This window comes from Cotesia glomerata, linkage group LG5, assembly GCF_020080835.1.
Source record: "Cotesia glomerata isolate CgM1 linkage group LG5, MPM_Cglom_v2.3, whole genome shotgun sequence".
In the NCBI taxonomy this organism is placed as follows: Eukaryota; Metazoa; Arthropoda; class Insecta; order Hymenoptera; family Braconidae; genus Cotesia; species Cotesia glomerata.
The window spans coordinates 21339261-21358329 of NC_058162.1; the positions used below are offsets into that span (position 1 = coordinate 21339261).

Here is a 19069-nt window from a genome sequence, read left to right on the forward strand (position 1 = left end):
AAGGTAACAGTGAACATTTTTTTCGATTTTTGAAAATTTTTGAATTGCTCTCATTTCTAAACTAATCGAAAGATTTGGCTCATCTTAGAACTTAACCTCGGAAATCGTCTTAAGAATAAATATGTTACGTTTTATTGAGATCCGTATAGAATTACGAGAGTTATAGAAGAGACAATGCCGATTATATCGTATATATATATATATATATATATATATATATATATATATATATATATATATATATATATATATATATATATATATATATACTAGCTGACCCGGCAAACGTTGTTTTGCCATGTGAATAATTTCTAGAGAATTCCTAGTGTAGAAAAAAAATTACTAACTTATTGGAAGTGTATAAGGATGTGGAATGTGAGTGAAAAAGGCCTGGAGCGCTGTGAACGATGAGGGAATGTTGTTTAAAAATAACAAAACACCAAACATTAATTGTTTTAATTTATTAAAAGTAATAATTATTTATATAATTAATTAATTACATAATATTAATCTCTTAATGCTGCAGCGTGAACAATATTTTTTGTTAGCCCGTCTTTAGCTAATACAAACAAACTTGATCACTCATCGATCACTCATTGATCACTCTCGATCACTCATCGACAACGTCTTAACATTTATTCGCTCTGCGTCTATTGACAGTAAAATGGTGTGATTGTCGTTGTTCTAATCTCATGACTTCATTGCGTTCAGCTCGTTGTATCGTCTGATTGTTCTTGACGCAATTGCGCCATTTTCACACGCGCTCCAGTATTTTCTTCCTGAACTTGTTCTTCGGTTCTTTGGGCTCTTCTATTTCGAATGCTTCTAGATTTATTTGTATCACGGCTCAAATTGGCCCTTTTGCGTTTTGTTGGCATTGTTCACTGTATAATACAAAACACACATGAATAGAACTGATTGAATTATTTAATTATTATATTTAATTATTATATTAATCATTTATTTTATCTTTGATTACATTGAATATACATGTAAAAATTAGATAGTTTCACGGAAGCGAAAAATTTTATGTTTCTTAATTATATCGAAAATACATATTGTTAGAAATAGTGAAAAAAAAAATTCTGTCGAAGTTAGAGCTCTTATAAGTAAACACAAAAAAAAATTTCCCAATTGTAATAAAAATCTAACTTTCACCGAATTCGTTTTTCACCATTCCCAACAATATTTTCGTTATAAATAAGAAAGAATAATTTTTGATTTTATAATAAACGTAAAAAATAATTTATATTTACAACTCAATAGCCGTTGTTTGCGGGAACTCATGACACGTTTTGAGTATTTTAGAGGTTATGTAAGTCACTTAATTAACTGATCGTGCGATTTACACTCAAAATTAATAATTTTATTAGTTATTAATAATTAATTATATTCAATAATATTAGTTATTAATAAATAAATAATAAAGTTACTCGAGAATATCTTTGATATGAGAGTTACACTGAGATAGTAAAAATGTTTAATTACTACGCTTGAAGCATAAACACTAATAATAGCCGAAAACTGTAGAGGTAACATCCCTACTCCTTGCTGTTTACAGGGTGAGAAGTGACACCGATAGACACATAGAGGGGATAACTTACCAAGTGATAATAATTGATGTTATCGAGCGGGATAGAAAATGATAAAATTATGAAAATGACTGTTAAAAAGCAAGGGTTGGTGATAAAAAAGTGCAAATTTAGAGTTGTATGTATTTTTTGATGCCACATAATAAAAAAATAAAAAAAAAAAAATTTTATCAAAAAAATAAAACAAAAATTTTTAGGGTGAACACCCCTTATCACTTAGAGGTTAGAAAAATAGATAGTAGCCGATTCTCAGGCTTACTGAATATGCATAAAAAATTTCATGAGAATCGGTCAAGCCGTTTCGGAGGAGTATGGGAACGAACATTGTGACACGAGAATTTTATATATTAGATATATATATTTATTTATTTATATATATATATATATGCTATATATATATATATATATATATATATATATATATACGCTAAGAAAATTGAAAATTTTCAAAAATCGGGAAGTTATTGTTTTCACCCCGTTTTTCGAAAATCAAGTTTTCATCAGATCTCGACGTTTTGAGGTCCTAGGAAGCTTTTCTGACTATTTCCGCGGTGATGTCACCGTGTCTGTGTGTGTGTGTGTGTGTGTGTGTGTGTGTGTGTGTGTGTGTGTGTGTGTGTAAATCTCTAATAACTTTTGAACGGATCATCCGATTCGATCGAAATAAGCGGCGTTCTGAAGAGTTCCTTTCCCCCTAAAATTCTGATAATAATTTACAGAATTTGAGTAGATCAATTTTGAGAAATCTCAAAAATAAAATTTCCAAAAATTCGTTTTTTTGAAATATCTTTTAAACGGCTGAACCGATCAATACCAAAAATAAGTCAGCTCTTAATCTCAAAAAATCACGTCGATTGCCACCAGCCCGGTCAAAATCGGTTGGTTTGTTCGTGAGATATCGTTGTCGAAAAAAATTGAAAAAAATGTTTTTTTCAGAATTTCTATGAAATTTTTAGTCTGACCAGTTTACGTTTACAGATTTTTTAAAGAACTCAAAAAACTGCGTTGAATAAACCGCGAGAAAATCGGTTAATTCATTCAAAAGTTATTGCGGTTTGAAAATTCAAAAAATAGTGTTCTATAAAACTGCCATTAGCCTTTTGAGCTCGAAGAGCTCAAAAGCACAGAACAGCGATTCATTTGAGCTCGGAGAGCTCAAAATTACACAAAAATTATATTTTTGAGCTCGAAGAGCTTAAAAAATAAGTGAATTGTTGAGCAATTAGGTATGGAGGTAGCGGGAAGTTGCAGGGATGGCCTTTAGGGTCAACCGTTTTCCTAATTTTTTTTTCTGTAATAAACACGATCTTTAAGAATAGAATTCTTTTAGGAATATTTTATTGCATTTTCCATCATTTTAGAAAGATAACTAAGCTATGAAGTATTGAAAAAATTTCTTAAAGAAACGCGGAAAAAGTATAATGATGAGAATCCGCGGTCTGGAGATCTGATAAAGGAAAAAGTTATAGTTTGAGTTGAAGTTAAAGTTAAGTAATATGAAGAAATAAAGTTGAGTTGTTTCCTTGATCGCAAAGGTATGGACAAAACTACCTACCTACCGAGTTTATTTTCTTTTCGTGACTTGAGATACTCATTCATATATAGATAGACAAAGCCACGGCAAAGAAAAAGCAAAGGATTTTAAGAGTTTTAAAAACAGTTCGCGAAGAGCTGCACCAGGTTTCAGATAGTCAAGAGTAAGCAGAGTTAACTAAAAGGGTAAAATAAAGTAAAAATATATATTAAAAAGGGCAGGAATTCCGACGAGACGAGACGAGAGGCAGCCCGTATTTTTAGTGAATAAATACACAAAAATAAGAGTGAAATCATTGTAGGCAAAGGTAAAAAAAGTCGGCTTATTTGTTTGCGTATTTTATTTAACTTATCCATTCGCAGATATTTAATAGTTCATTTTCAGCTTTGGTAGATTCTTAATGATTTCAATCTTTAAAAGTTGGGTAAATTTTCATTTTAGAATAATTAAGAAAATTTAATTTTTCTTTAAGAATTCATCGACATTTTTTATTGCGCAAATTTTTACTTAACACAATAAAAAAATTTTTTTTAATTTTTATTATGAAAATTATAAAAATTTTGGAAAAATAAAAAATTGGTCAATGAAAATAAAAATAATAGATTTTTTTTCAAAGAAACGAAAAAATACGCTGAAAAAATTTTTTTGCAAAGAAAAAAATTAACAAAAAAATTTCTCAACATCAAAAGTCAATTAATCTTTGAAAATTTTTAATAAACTTTCCAACTATAACACTTGAAACTTACCATAATTAAACAAAAAAAATCTTCTCGAAAATCGCCAGAGACACGGAATAAAAACTAAAATAATAATCCGAAATGTTTGTTTCAACAAATTTAATCCCCCGATTTACTATCGTCGGCGTGGTAACATTTTCTGTTAATTGGATCCATAATTCATGTCGACTTCAGCACCGCTCGGTCGTGTTCTATAAATTAGAACGACAGTCTATTAAGTCGTACTTCCGGGATACCTACGGAAATTTCTCCAACACGAACTAATTTTCTATCAACTGCTCTCTTTTTTTTTTCTTATACATTACCAAAAACAATTTAAATAAAACCACCACCTCTAATTAAGTAGCACTTAATAAAAAAAACACATAATTTTTCATTTAAAAATCAGACATTTATTACAATTTAAAAAAAATCAAAATTTATCAATAAAACCTTTTGCTATTAAAAGTTGTCAAAAAATTTACACAAGAATTATTAATCACCACAAAACTTTGTCAACCAACATGAATTGTCCTTCAATGATCATCATCCAATAAGTCCAGACGCGGGAAGTCTACTCCGGTACAATTCGAATATCTCTCCAGCATCGGTCGGAGAACCCAAGGCTGATAATCGACTCTACTTATAAAATGAAGCCAGTCTAGCGTCTTCCTTAAAGGTCGACGAAAATGTGGACTGATTACTAACATCTCGTCGATCATTTCAAGGATCTCCTCATCATTAATTATAGGCCCAAGGTGTGGCAAGATGTTTCTCCTGCAGTTCAGAGGTAAAACGTTTCTGTCAAAAAACTCATAGTTTACCACTTCCGGCCACGATGCGAGATGCATAGATCCACATAGCTCAAAAATCCGGACCAGTTGATCAATTCTGTTCCAGCCTTCCATGATCGGCTTCTTCCTCCACATTTCGGGAATAATGCACACGGAGAAAAAAGTATTGCTATTATAGTGATCCAGTGGATCGTGAACGTAGTATTGTGATTAGCTCAAAACAGTATCGTCATTTTCACGATATTATAACCTGATATACTCTATGCTTCGGATTCTTATATGAACTTTCCATGGTATAGTGAATATGTCAAAACGTATTGCGATAATAAAGAAACGTTTCCTTACTACGGTGAAACGGATCGTGATTATCACGATCCACGACGCCTTCAGCGCCGCCACGCATAACCAGGTCTGAAACTCTTACGAGTAGATTAGTTTACAATTTTGGTGATGAAATAGTGATAATTACATAAATTAGTTAATTAATATCAACAGCGATATGGATGATTGGGTTGTTGATAAATTACTCGAGTGGAATCTTGAAAAACTTGTGTCGATTTTTGAAGGCTATAGTAAAGAAATAAATCTTCCTATGTTAACTGTGTTAATGTCGTGTCCGTGGTTATTGTATATAATTCTACTGCGTTGATAAGAAGAAACAATGTACATTATATATTGTATTAAATAAATGAAATTCTTGTTTTCATAAAAGTCTTTTTTAGCACACTGATAGAAGGATTTGTTTATAGTTAAAAATATTTGTTAATATTTAACAAATCATTTATTAGAGACCACTTTTTAGTCCTTAACAAATATTTCTTAGTATTTAAAAAGATTTATTAATATTTAATAAATGAATATCTGATTTATTAAATACAAACAAATCATTTTAAATACTAAGAAATATTTGTTTGATACTAAAAAATGGTCTCTAATAAATGATTTGTTAACTATTAACAAATATTTTTTTAATACAAATAAATCCTTCTATCAGTGCATAAATGATTTGATCCCATACTATTTTATACAAAAAAATATAATTGCATGGAGTACGTTCAGTAATAAAGGAGTAAAAATTCCATTGAAAAATTTTTTTCTTATGACAAAAGTATTTGCCTTTTTTAAATGAATATTTCGATAATACAAATTTCTAGGCTAATATATTTGTAAAAATAAAAAAAAAAGCTATATAAGATAAAGTCCAACTGCTGTAAGTCATTATTTAAAAATTTTTAAACCTAACCCAATTCTTGACTGTCATAATCTACACAAAAATTTTAAACTAATCAAGCTACAATAGGAATTTTTATTTATGTTAATAACAATAATATACCAAAAAACTAAAAAAACAATAATCTGCAATAAAATATAATTAACATTTAATTAAAGACAATTTAATCATCTATAAACCATAGCAATATAGACACTCGATATCCGAATCCATGTGGATCGTGATAATCACGATCCACTAAATCGAGCATATGCACATCTAAAGTATAGTCATACGAGGATCGTGATCATCACTATACTGTATCGTGAAAATAGCAATACCCCGGCCAGAAATTTAAGTTCGGCGGTGGTTCGTTTCGAATTAGGCATGCCGAATTCCAAGTTCGCGCCGAACCAGGAAGCCAAAGTTGGCCCACGTCCCGGAAGTAACGCAGTCGCAAATTTGGGCCTAACTTGGCTTCCGACTTAGGCGGTGGTTTGGAAACCACACTTGCTGGTGACTATCCAAGCCTCATTCGGTCCGAATTTGGCTACCTAACTAGGCAGCAATTCAGAAACTAAATTCGCACGGAAGGATCCAAATTGAATCCTTTTTTTGTTTTTAGCTATTTTTATTATAAAGCAAAAATTAATAATAATGAATGCTTATTTTTTTTAATTTACTTTTTAAATTTTAATTATAAATATCGACTTTAGGACAAAATTTTTTAAATATTAAGTAAACAAAAAAAAATTTTTTTTTTTTTTTATTTAGTATTACTTTTTTTTTATATTTTCGGTCATTTTTTTCGCTTTTTAGGGTTTTTCTTACTATGAAGAAGTTTTTTTTGATTGGTCGATTTTATGGGTCAAGGGGGGAGGAAATGATGGAGTTAGATACATTAGTCACACACAACACTTAAATTTACCTCACACTCGCCTTAAGAATAATTATAATTAATAATTATTAATTATTAAAAATTTTACATGTCGAACGCGAGACTCGAACACTGGACCCGACGCACGAGAGCCCTATACCATACCGCGACGCTACGCCGATGATGAGCGACCTCTTGCCTCAAGATACTTATAAGCCTGACACTTCGGCAAACATTCCGTTACCGTTGCAACGGTCGAGTTAGGAATTCCGATATTATACCTAAGTGAGGACTTGCCACAGACTTACCTAGTCAAGTTTCATTTTGATAGACCAAGCTTCAGAATACAGGTTGCTGTTATTTCATAACAGTTTGGCAATCCATGACATACCGAACTTAGGCATTTCCACTGTTTTGCCTAAAGAAGCTCGATCGTGGTATGCCAAGTTTCGGTAAACCTTTGGTTACCGTTATTTCATAACAGTTTGGCAACCCATGAAATGTCGAACTTAGGCATTGCCATAGGTTTTCCGAAGTGAGTCTGAACTTGGTGAACCAAATTTCGGTAAGCCTTTGGTTACCGTTATTTCGTACTAATTAGGCAATCCATGATATGCCGAACTTAGGCAATGCCAAACTATTACGAGATTACATCGAATGCGGAATTCTTTTGGCATACCAATGTTCGGCTTGCCTATTTTAAAACAAATAAGATCCGAATTGGGCTAGCCTAAGTTCGGAAAGCCAACTTCACCCCCAACTGATTTTTCGGCATGCCTCACTAAAATTCTAGTCGGGACTTTTTTCTCCGTGCACCCTAGTCGCCACGTGTCTTCTGGAACTTTGTAATTTCCTTTTCCAAGAAGTTCCTCAGGAGGAGCGTACCACATAGCAGGTGAAAGGAAGGTCCAATCTTGTTTCATCGGGGTTGAATTCAGATAAGTCGCTAACCCAAAATCAGAAAGCTTGACAACCCCTTTACTATTCATCAAAATGTTAGATGGTCGAAGATCTGTGTGGAAGATTTTCTTTTCGTGTATGTAATTCAGCCCCAATATCAACTGCCACACAATAGTTTTTATTTCCGTTACTTCAAACTGGAATTCCGGGTGAACAATCAATTGTGAAAGGCTGCACGGGCAGAATTCAATGATTGATAAAACAGATGACGGATGGCGACTTAGAACTATTGATTGTTCAGCGGAGTCACTGTAATCCAGAAGCTTGATGATGTTCTGATGGTTCAGTGTTTTCAGGATCTTTGCTTCTCTGATCACAACTAGCTTGTTTGATTCTTCAATATTACTTTGTATGGATAGCTTCATAGCGAATAATTTTTTTATAATCCTATCTTTGGCCATGAAAACTTCGGCCAAGGAGCCTTGTCCAATTTTATTCAATTTTAGATACTTATGAATTTCTTGACCTGAAGACATCTTGAAAGGAAACTTTGCACTACGTTTTTGTATGATTTTTAAGGAACAAGTACTAGTTCACAAATGAGCACTGATTGATAGTTCAAACGTTTGAACACCGAGCTAATGAAAGAAAATACTAACTGTAGTGGAGAGAATTAGTCATCATTTCGTTAATATATATAATATTATATTTTGGTTTAAAGTAATCGGATTACACTCAAGGATGGAATGCTTGAAATTCAATGGAAAAAAATTTTTTTTTTTAAATAGCTGAGATTTGATTTCCAACATACATTGAGTATTGAAGATCTGGTATTTGAAGAAAATTTCAAAGAAATATGACTCATTGTGTTTTGCTAGAATCAATTATACTTTTCACGACCTTGGTGTTGATTGTAATAAGTGATGATTTAATTTATGGTATTGTGATTTGTTGACAATCCAAACAAAATTCGATTGAAGAAATAGAATCAATAACTATTTTTACTGATTTTTAGTCTTAAGTAATTGTAATATTTGATATTGTATTTCTCATAACGTGAATGTTTTTGAAATCAATATTACATCCTCATGGTACTTAGAAGATAAGATGAGTAGACGTACATCATGAAAATACTCCAAATAATCAATTTTACATTTTATCAAAAATTATATTATTTTGCTGCTTTGAAAAAAATTGATAAAAATTTATCTGGACGTCAAAATGACTGTTCCTATTTTCTGTTTGTAAGTAATCACATTAACTCCCGAAAAAATTAACGTATCGAAATTAGGTTTTTTTTATTAGCTTCAGAATTTCAGCAACTGAGTTCGTATTACCTGAGACAGTTTAATTTAATGTTGTTTAATTGTAATTAACAAAAACTAAAATCGACTGGCCGTTAGTATCTTTTATATTCTTAATGTAACTTGATGAAAGTAATTACTAATGAGTTTAAGCATTGAAACATTCATGTTCATGGCAATTTCGATGTTTTAAATCATAAACTTTTGAGCAATCTTCAAAGCCGGAAAAAATTTATGAATTTCGTATATTTGAAAGATTTTTCGATTTTAATAAATAATATAATTTATTAAATTCGTCAGTTTAGTCATATTGAAACTCATTAAAATATTTGTGTAAGCAATTTCTTCAAACAATAAAAATTTTAATCCCAATTCGAGTTCTTCATTTTTAGTTTCCGGAAAATTTTTCAATCTGTTACTCATCTTTCGATTGATTGTTCAAGAAAAAGGCTTCTTAGTGAACATAGGATTTATTAACTCCATTTAAAATTTAATACAAAAAAACTTAGTTATCAATAAACTAACCTTGTCTTTATAAATTTCCATTCATGTTTTGCAAATAAAATATTTCATTTGAAATAACGGTAAAAACAATAAAAACAATGGCTCGAAGGTAAAGAATTTTTCCCGACAAAATTTTCAGCCGATGGGAAATCAATGCACAAAAACATAAAATTTTTCCACCAAGTACTGTCGTGATTTTTTTATTCTCTCATTACTCTCAGGACCTTTTCGAGCAATTCGACTCCTCTTTATTCTTCTATCTAATTTTTTCTTTATTCATTTGTTTTTCTCTATTTTTTTTTTTATTTCTTTTATTTTGTTCTGGCTCTGGCTCTTGAGGTCGACTTTGTTCGATTTACTCTGGCCTTGCCGTCTGTTTCTTTCAGTGGAGTTTTTATAGCTTTTTTCAACTTGGAATCGATGCATTCCTCAGTCTCGGAAGAAAAGAGGAAAAATAGATCCTCTTTCACTTGACCAGCCAATAGGATATCCTTCCGGCAAAACGGGTTTCTTTCCGTTAGAATTCAAACGACGTACTTGAAACAGATCTTATTATTGATTTTGTTCCTTTTTTATGTTTCCGCATCACATTTTCTTTTTTGGATCCGTCATAATTCGTATAAAGTTTCTTCTTTTGTCAAAATTTTGTTCTTTCTTTTATTCGCAACACTTAATTCAACAAATTTTCAATTTTTCATCAAACAATCTGCAGAATTTTGTATTACAACTTTGAAGACTCTTTAGATCCAAATTATATTTTTAACTTCCCGCTAAAAAAATTAAAAATTTTCAAAAATCGGGAAGTTATTGGTTTCACCCCGTTTTTCGAAAATCGAGTTTTCAACGGATGTTGACGTTTTGAGGTCCTAGGAAGCCTCCCCGAATGTTTCCGCGTTGATGTCCGTACGTCTGTATGTGTGTGTGTGTGTGTGTGTGTGTGTGTGTGTGTGTGTGTGTGTGTGTGTGTGTGTGTACGGCCGTATGTAAACCTCTCATAACTTTTGAACGGCTTGACCGATTTCATCGCGGTTGGCACCATTCGAAAGGGCTTGACTAAACTTAGATTTTGGTCATAATTTGGACCGATTCGAACCAGTAGATTTTAAGAAATCTTAAAAAAACTGCAAATAAATTTTTTTCAAATGCGGTTTTTTTGGAATAACTTTTAAATGGCTTTACCGATCGATTCCAAAAATTTAAACTTAAAGGTTCTTCATGAGGCTTTAAAAACTGCGTTGAATGCCACAAACCACGTAAAAATCGGTTCATTTATTCAAAAGTTATTGCGGTTTAAAAATTCGAAAAATGGTGTTTTATTCAACTCCTAGAAGATTTTTGAGCTCGAAGACACTATTTCTGAATTATAGCGATTCTAAAAGTGGAAGTTATTCAATAGTAACCTCCTGAACTACTAAAATCATAATTGCAAATTATCGCGTTTCGCAATTTTCCATTTTTTCAATTCCAAAAAGCAATGACAAAAGTGATCCATAATAATTTATCTTTCGACGATACTTAACTGCTCCCTAATGATTACGGGCAATACTAAATCGATGTTTTTTAATAATAAAATTTTCGGTTCAATAATAATTCTCTGTTTTTTGATACAAGCTACAGACAGACAAATGGTTGTGCTTGCAACCAGGTGCGAAGAACCACGAGCCACGAGGGAAATCGCAAAGCTTACAACTAAAACTATTACGTTTCATAAGCTCCGCTGCCTTTTTTATTAAACATACTAAAATTTTCGTGGAAGATTAAACTACCAATCGTTTGAAAGCTTCAAGAATAACAATTCATCTTATACATACCTCAGGAGGTTTCAGAGATACTTATAAATAATTCCTTCAATCACTAACAGTTTCAGAATTTCTTCGTCAAAAATTTTAGACTTATTTAGACAGATTTCAGGATAACAATAAATTGAAAAAATTTTGAACGACATGATAATCACAATGTTTTTTATCTCAAATTCAGATAAATAGTTTTTGGAGAATTCCAGCTTAGATATTAACCCTAGACTGGTCAACGTATGAGCGTGACGCCGCGCTCAATTATATTTTTTTTTATTACATCTTTAATATTTACTAAAATTATTCAAAAAAATTTGACTTTGTTCCTTGAATATTTTAGAATGTATTAATAATTTTTTCAAACATCTTCTAAAACGTTAAATTGCTGAAAAAAAATTTGTGACAATTCGCGGGACTTTCTTCATCGCTTGACCAGAGTCGTAAGTAGTTTTTTGTCAGCGGTGTTGCCGAAAACACCTCTAGTCTTTGCCTGTCAAACGTGTATGAACTGGCAACACTGTACGCTTTAAAAGCATTGCGGCAAATCCCTTATCACTTGACCAAAGTCGTTAGGTCGCGTTTGTTGACCAGTCTAGGGTTAAAGATACGGAAAAGTTATATAAAACCTGTTTGTAGGAAATGAAATTCTCTATCGAAAAGATTCTTATCAATTTTGTATCTTTAACTCTTTAGACAGAATTCTAAGCCAAAGTTCGAAATTAACAACTGCATTTGAAAGTATAACTAGAAAAGTTCTTTTCAAGAAAATTAAAACTCAATATTTTTTACCACATATTGAAAATACGGAAAAATCATAGAAAACCTTTTTTGTAGAAAATATTTATAAAAATGTAACATATTTCTATTACTTAGTTAAATAACGTGTTCTTTTGTAAAACGTTAACATCAATATTTTATATGTTAATTTGATACAACAAACTAAATAAAGAATAAGTGAATTATACAAAACGACATTACAAAGACATTATAGCTGCAAACTAAAAATGAACAAAATGAAACTTGAACTACTTAGTTATAACTATTATAAAGCCAAGTCATTAAAGTTTGATAGCGATGAATACTTTTTCATGCTGATTAACTCAAAGGATTTATACAGAAGAACTTCTGAAGAAATGAATTAGAGGTAGACATTTTCATAACCATGATAATGCTGAAAATAATGATAATGATAGCAGCAGAAGTACTTATGGATAAATGTAAGTCTTGAAAGTTGTTAGCTACAATAGTTGTCTGGTTATCCTCAATTCTTCATCTCCACTTTTGTTTTTAGTAGATTTTATAGAAATCTAACTATTGCATTGGTCCTCATGACGGAACTTTTGAAAAATTTTGCTATATTTCGACTCAGCTCGTCAAGCGGATTCAGAAAATGCATATGGTTCAAAAGTTTATATATGTATATATATATATATATTTATATTTTTTCAATACTTCATAGCTTAGTTATCTTTCTAAAATGATGGAAAATGCAATAAAATATTCCTAAAAGAATTCTATTCTTAAAGATCGTGTTTATTACAGAAAAAAAAATTAGGAAAACGGTTGACCCTAAAAGCCATCCCTGCAACTTCCCGCTACCTCCATACCTAAGTGCTCAACAATTCACTTATTTTCTAAGCTCTTTGAGCTCAAAAATATAATTTTAGTGTAATTTTGAGCTCTCCGAGCTCAAATGAATCGCTGTTCTGTGATTTTGAGCTCTTCGAGCTCAAAAAGCTAATGGCAGTTTTATAGAACACTATTTTTTGAATTTTCAAACCGCAATAACTTTTGAATGAATTAACCGATTTTCTCGTGATTTATTCAACGCAGTTTTTTGAGTTCTTTAAAAAATCTTTAAACGTAAACTGGTCAGACTAAAAATTTCATAGAAATTCTGAAAAAAACATTTTTTTCAATTTTTTTCGACAACGATATCTCACGAACAAACTAACCGATTTTGACCGGGCTGGTAGCAATCGACTAGGGGCAAAGAAACTCTTCAGAACGCCGCTTATTTCGATCGAATCGGATGATCCGTTCAAAAGTTATTAGAGATTTACATACAGCATACACACACACACACACACACACACACACACACACACACACACACACACACACACACACACACACACCCGTCGGAAGAAGCCAAACTCCCACCGGGCAGGTCCCCAGGTGGCGGATAGGGAGGGTCCTAACCGGTCGTAAGATCGGCGGATTGGGGCGAAATAAAATAGCCCTCGCGGACCAAATCAGGCATCGGAGCTGAAGAGTAACAGCCACCGTCCGTGTATCCTTGTTGGTCGGAGAAAGCTCGCTGTTCATCGGAGCAGAGGGTTAGAGCGAAATAAAATAGCTCTCGCGGTAAAAAACGAAAACTCCCCTTTCGGCAGGAGGGGTTGGTCACACCATCTGACCTAGGGTCACGTACGCAAGTGGATACGGTGACGCTGCTCGAAAGAGATGTGCGAAATGGTCCTTATAGCGCGGTGTACGTGGTAACTCCCGGCATCTACGTGCCGCACCCACGGGAGCAAGAGGAAGCCGATGAAGGAAGCAGGTGCAGGGTCGAAGCGGTTGAGATTTCCCGCTTCAATGACCGAAAGCTCTTATGGCAATGGAGGTAGCTGTAAGAGTGATCACCCCTCCACTTCCGGAGGCATCGCGTTCGGAGACGACCTTTTGCTTTGAAGTATCACTCAAAATCATGGAAGAAACGAAAAAACAAGAAAAGGACAGGAGTATTAGTAGGCCTCACGCCCAAGAAGCAGCGATTACAGCAAGCGCTGAGATGAAGAGAACGCAAGCGCTGGAACGCCTCGAAAAGCTGACCAGCGAACTGCATGAGTTTGTCCAATCAAAGGTCAATATCCATAAAGAGGTAAAGGCCAAGGCAACCGGGGTAGTTAACACCCTTCGAAGGTTTAAAACACTGGACGAAGAATGGCAGTCACCTCGATGACTCACTCCTCGCCTTACGCCGGAGAAGAGCAGTCAACTTACTGTGGAGATCGAAGAATCAATGGACACCGGAGGCGATGGTGACGGTGAATCTCATACTAATGACGAAGGTCATACTTCCCACAAGTCTAACAAAAGGAAGGACCGAAACTCCCCAGATGGAATAGAGGGGCGATTGACGAAGAGAAAGGACTTGAAACCAAGTCTTCCGAAAAACGTGATGAAGCAGAACGCCGAAAAAAAAGACGCGACTGATTGGAAAGATGTCCACACAAGGAAAGAGAAATGGAGGCTAGCCAAAGAACAGCTCCCAAAAGAGCCTTCAAAGATGCCCAGGCCGGAGCCTAAGCGCAAAAAACCGCTCAAATGGATCAGACCCGACGCACTGATCATTCGCCCGGCCGAGAAAGCAAAGTACGCCGAGATTCTGCGTCGCATAAAGAAGGACGTCCCTGATGAGCAGGTTCGCACAACGGTGGACAAGATCAACAAGACCAGAAGCGGGGACTTGCTGATTACGATTTCGCGGAAGAGTGTGGACAAAGGCCAAGGCCTGCAACAGACCATCGCAAACATTCTTAAGGAGGAGGCCAAAGTGATCTGCAAAGGGCCACAAGAAGACATCGAGATCCGAGACCTAGATGACACCACAACAAAGGAGGATATTCAGGCTGCCCTGTATACGGTAACCAAGGAGCTCTGCGAAATACCACCAGAGACAATCAAGATCCGCAAAGCCTACAGAGGTACCTAAACCGCTGTCGTGACACTACCGGCTGCAGCAGCTCAGAAGATATTAGAAGGAAGCGGTAAAATCCGAATTGGCTGGGTCAACTGCCGAATTAGAGCCACGAGGAAACCTACCCAATGTTACAAATGCTGGCATTTCGGGCACCACGGATCCCAGTGCAGAAGCAAGACAGATCGATTCAAGCTATGCATTAGATGCGGCCAAGAAGGACACAAGATTGCGGACTGTAAGAACCCAGCGAAGTGTGTATTATGCGCGGAAAATAAGAGCGCAGAGAACGCTGCCCATCACGCCGGCACATACAGGTGCCCGGTATACAAAGAGGCACTCCAGAGAATGACAAGCAAGCAAATATGAGGATATTACAGCTTAACCTCAATCACTGTGAGGCCGTGCATGACCTGCTCGTGCAGACCGTGCGTGAATTAGAGCTTGATTTAGTAATAATAGCAGAGCCATACAGACACCTAAATAACCAACCGTGGGAAACTGACAGCACCACCAAGGCTGTCATCTGGTCCTGTGGCAAACTCCCCTTCCAGAGCATAGTGAGCAATGATAGCATCGGCTTTGTAGCAGCTTCTATTAACGACATCCATTTTTATAGTTGCTATGCACCACCTAGCCTTTCCATTGCCGACTTTACTGACTTCCTGGATCGACTGACCGAAGACGCAAAGCAATACTACCCAGTAGCTATAGCAGGGGACACCAACATATACCAAGGGAGAGGTTAGTTCGATAATAGACCTCACATTCGTCAGCAGCAGCTTATTGAAAGGAAACTATTCTTGGGAAGTCTTAAACACCTACACCGCCAGCGACCACAGTGCAATACTTTGGGAAATATCGGCTGGACGGAACCCTCAAAGAGCAACTAGACAAACTAATGCAGCTGGATGGAAAGTGAAAGACTTTGACTCGGAAGCTTTGGTAGTAGCCTTAGACAGTGACTCGACCATCATCACAGGAAATGCTGTAGAGAAGACGAAAGACTTAATGACGAGAATTGCCCAGGCGTGCGACACCTGCATGCCCCGTAAGCGTGGCATCAATAAAAGACCATCGGTGCACTGGTGGAATGATCAGATTAACGCCCTTCGCACAGCTTGTCACAAAAAGAGAAGATTATCACAGCGTGGCCACCGACGACCTAACTCTGTGGAGCTGGTCGCAGAATACAAAAAGGCCCATCGAGAACTGAACAAGGCCATCAAAGATAGCGAAAGATGCTGTTGGAAGGAACTCGTCGATGAGGTAGAAAAGGACCCATGGGGCAGACCGTATAGGGTGGTCATGACCCACCTGAAGCGCCAGCCAATGCCATCACCTACGTGTCCACAGCTCCTGGTAAGAATAGTTTCTACGCTGTTTCCTCGACAAAGTAAGTTCGGCTATTCTTCATTGCCAGTAAATCGAGAAGACATTCCACCTGTCACAGAAGAGGAACTGATGGAGGCGTGTAACCGAGTAGGGAATAATAAGGCGCCGGGATTGGATGGAATCCCGAATATTGCATTAAAAGCAGCTATTAAAGCAGCGCCAAATCTATTCTTAGATACCTACGATTTGTGCCTCAAAGAAGGGATTTTTCCTAGAAGATGGAAACAGCAAAGACTTGTACTTCTCCCTGAAGGGAAGAAGCCACCGGACGAGCCATCATCCTACCGACCACTCTGCATGCTGGATACAGCGGGTAAGATATTAGAGCGTATAATGCACCAACGAATAGAAGCAGCCGTCGATCCACTCCTAGCAGAAGGCCAGTATGGTTTCCGGAAAGGACGATCAACGCTGGATGCGATCAACCTGGTGGTCGATACAGCTAAGGAGGCAATCGCTGGAAAGAGATGGGAACGTGGCAGAAAGAAATATTGTTTAGTGGCTGCCTTGGACATCAAAAATGCCTTCAATTCCGCTAACTGGGACTGCATCATGCGAGCTCTTGAAGATAAAGAAGTGCCAGGATACCTACGCAGAATGGTATCAAACTACTTTACAGACAGAGTCCTCAAATATGACACGAAAAACGGTCCAAGGGAGTACGAAATAACCGGAGGAGTACCACAGGGCTCGGTTTTGGGTCCTTTTAACTATTATTATTATTATTAGTTAGGTTTATAGGTTTATAGACCGGATAGCTCAAATGGTAGAGTAGCCGACATGTCTTCGGAAGGTTCTGGGTTCGAATCCCAGTCTGAGCTATCTAATAATTTTTTTCTCGCATATTCTTTAAACTCACATTAAGATGATCCTCTCAACATTCCTTTCTCAATCCTTTCCTACCAATATCCTGTTACGTGAATGTGGAACGCTTCACGTAATAATTACCGTAACTCCTATTCTTTCCCGCTTCACAGCATTATTTATATTTGAGTTTATAGAATATGCGAGAAAAAATTATTAGATAGCTCGGACTGGGATTCGAACCCAGAACCTTCCGAAGACATGTCGGCTACTCTACCATTTGAGCTATCCGGTCTATACTAAATTTCCTTTCGCTTATTCTATATACATTAAGCCACACCGTCCATCTTACGGTAAGCATTTTTACAAATATAAATAATGCTGTGAAGCGGGAAAGAATAGGATTTACGGTAATTATTACATGAAGCGTTCCACATTCACGTAACAGGATATTGGTAGGAAAGGATTGAGAAAGGAATGTGAAGAGGATCATCTTAATGTGAGTTTATAATAATAATTATAAAATTTAGTTAAAATTATAATAGGAAATTATAAATAGGTTTATAAAATATTTGTAAACTATAAACCTATTATAATAGGAAAATTAAAACTATTTAGGTCCTCCTAACTAGCTTAAGGTAGTTCTTTTTCAACCTATAGTTCATGTATGCTACTGCTGTCTTTCATTTGCTAGTGTCGCTTCTCTTACGGGCTATTGCTCACTTACTTTCACGCATGACTTTATTTATTTACTTTACTAGTTTATCAATGATTTCTCAAAAACTATGTGGTAGGGAATCCCAGAATTTTTTAGGGTAATTATACATGTATTAATCTAAGTAATGTTAGTTTTTTGCGAAATTTTTAAAATTTCTCCAATACAAAAATAATAAAACTTCTCTGTTTTCTCTCTTTTTTCCCATACCGCCTGTGTAAAAATGTCATTTTCAATTGCGTTTTCGATTAGACGTGGTAAATCATCTCCAAATTTTAACAGCATGTGCATTATACATTTAATTACTTATATTATAAATTTGGAAGGTTTCTTGAAATTTTGCTCGCATGACCCAACTACCTTAATGAGTAAAGCTACCACAAAATATTTGAAATGAAAATTACGTAAATAATCGACAATAACATAATTCCTTCGTTCAATTTTGAACTTTTGATACTGCGCATAATTTAATTTATTTGTAAGCTTAATAAATTAAAAGGATCCTCAGAAACAACCGACTCGCTTTCAAAAGTTAATTCAAAATTAATTAGATTTAGTAAAAAAAAAAAAAAAAAAAAAAAAATTGAAAATAATTTATTTACCAACTAATTTACTATCAGTATTAGCTCTTATGTGACTCGGAACTTTAGTTTCTCTATTAGAGCTTGTGCTATTCCCTGTCGTTCGTTAATTAAACCCACACTTGTATTTGTGGATTTTCCTAGCACTTTTTCATTCGACATTCCATTCCCTCGCTCGACTTTTATTTTTTTTTATTCCATTTCGAACCACTTTAATCTTGTTCTCGTATCTGTGAATTCAGTATCGGAAATATAGAGAGTATTAAATTTATTTTAATTATTTTATTTCAATCCGAAATTTTGCTGTAAAAAAAATTCGTCATATCGGAGATTATATCGAAAATAAAATTTAAAAGTATTCATTTATGCCAGCTAGTGTATTTCATTTTTTCCCCATAAATTATCGAAGAACAATTATTCTATAACTGGAAAATTGTATTTTACACTTTTATTTGTAAAATGGAATTGCGATGAAAATTACTTTTTTATTGATGGTAAAAAACATACATGGAAAAATTTTAATATTGAAATTTTTTAATTTTTCATTTCACAGATATTTTAAATTTCAAAATTTATAAAATACGGAAAAGAAAAGAAAAAAATTGTAACGAAGCAGTCTTAATTCTGTAGAATTTAAAGTATCCTAA

The 19069-nt window shown here is 34.7% G+C and overlaps 2 protein-coding genes across 4 annotated transcripts in view; one reads left to right on the top strand and one right to left on the bottom strand.

The window, feature by feature from the left end:
- LOC123265550 (protein-tyrosine sulfotransferase) overlaps positions 1-19069 on the top strand; it is a 279719-nt gene that overhangs the window by 123206 nt on the left and 137444 nt on the right. The window lies entirely within an intron of this gene.
- Positions 3887-8290, bottom strand: LOC123265551 (cyclin-dependent kinase 9-like). 2 transcript variants are annotated; one of them, XM_044729355.1, is made up of 2 exons: positions 7535-8290; positions 3887-4782 (listed from the first exon to the last, which is right to left on the bottom strand). In XM_044729355.1, the coding sequence occupies exons 1-2, from the start codon at positions 8157-8159 to the stop codon at positions 4379-4381; spliced, it is 1029 nt and encodes a 342-aa protein (XP_044585290.1). In that variant the 5' UTR covers positions 8160-8290; the 3' UTR covers positions 3887-4378. The 2 variants fall into 2 exon arrangements, with proteins under 2 accessions (XP_044585290.1, XP_044585289.1); XM_044729354.1 differs by having other exon boundaries at positions 3887-4787; positions 7540-8289.

What these genes read in the sequence shown, in the direction of transcription:
- LOC123265551 (XM_044729355.1), bottom strand. Translation starts at nt 8,159, where the DNA reads ATGTCTTCAGGTCAAGAAATTCATAAGTATCTAAAATTGAATAAAATT. An exon ending in CACGTGGCGACTAGGGTGCA is followed by an intron (nt 4,783 to 7,534) that starts CGGAGAAAAAAG and finishes TCTCCGTGTGCA; the next exon opens with TTATTCCCGAAATGTGGAGG.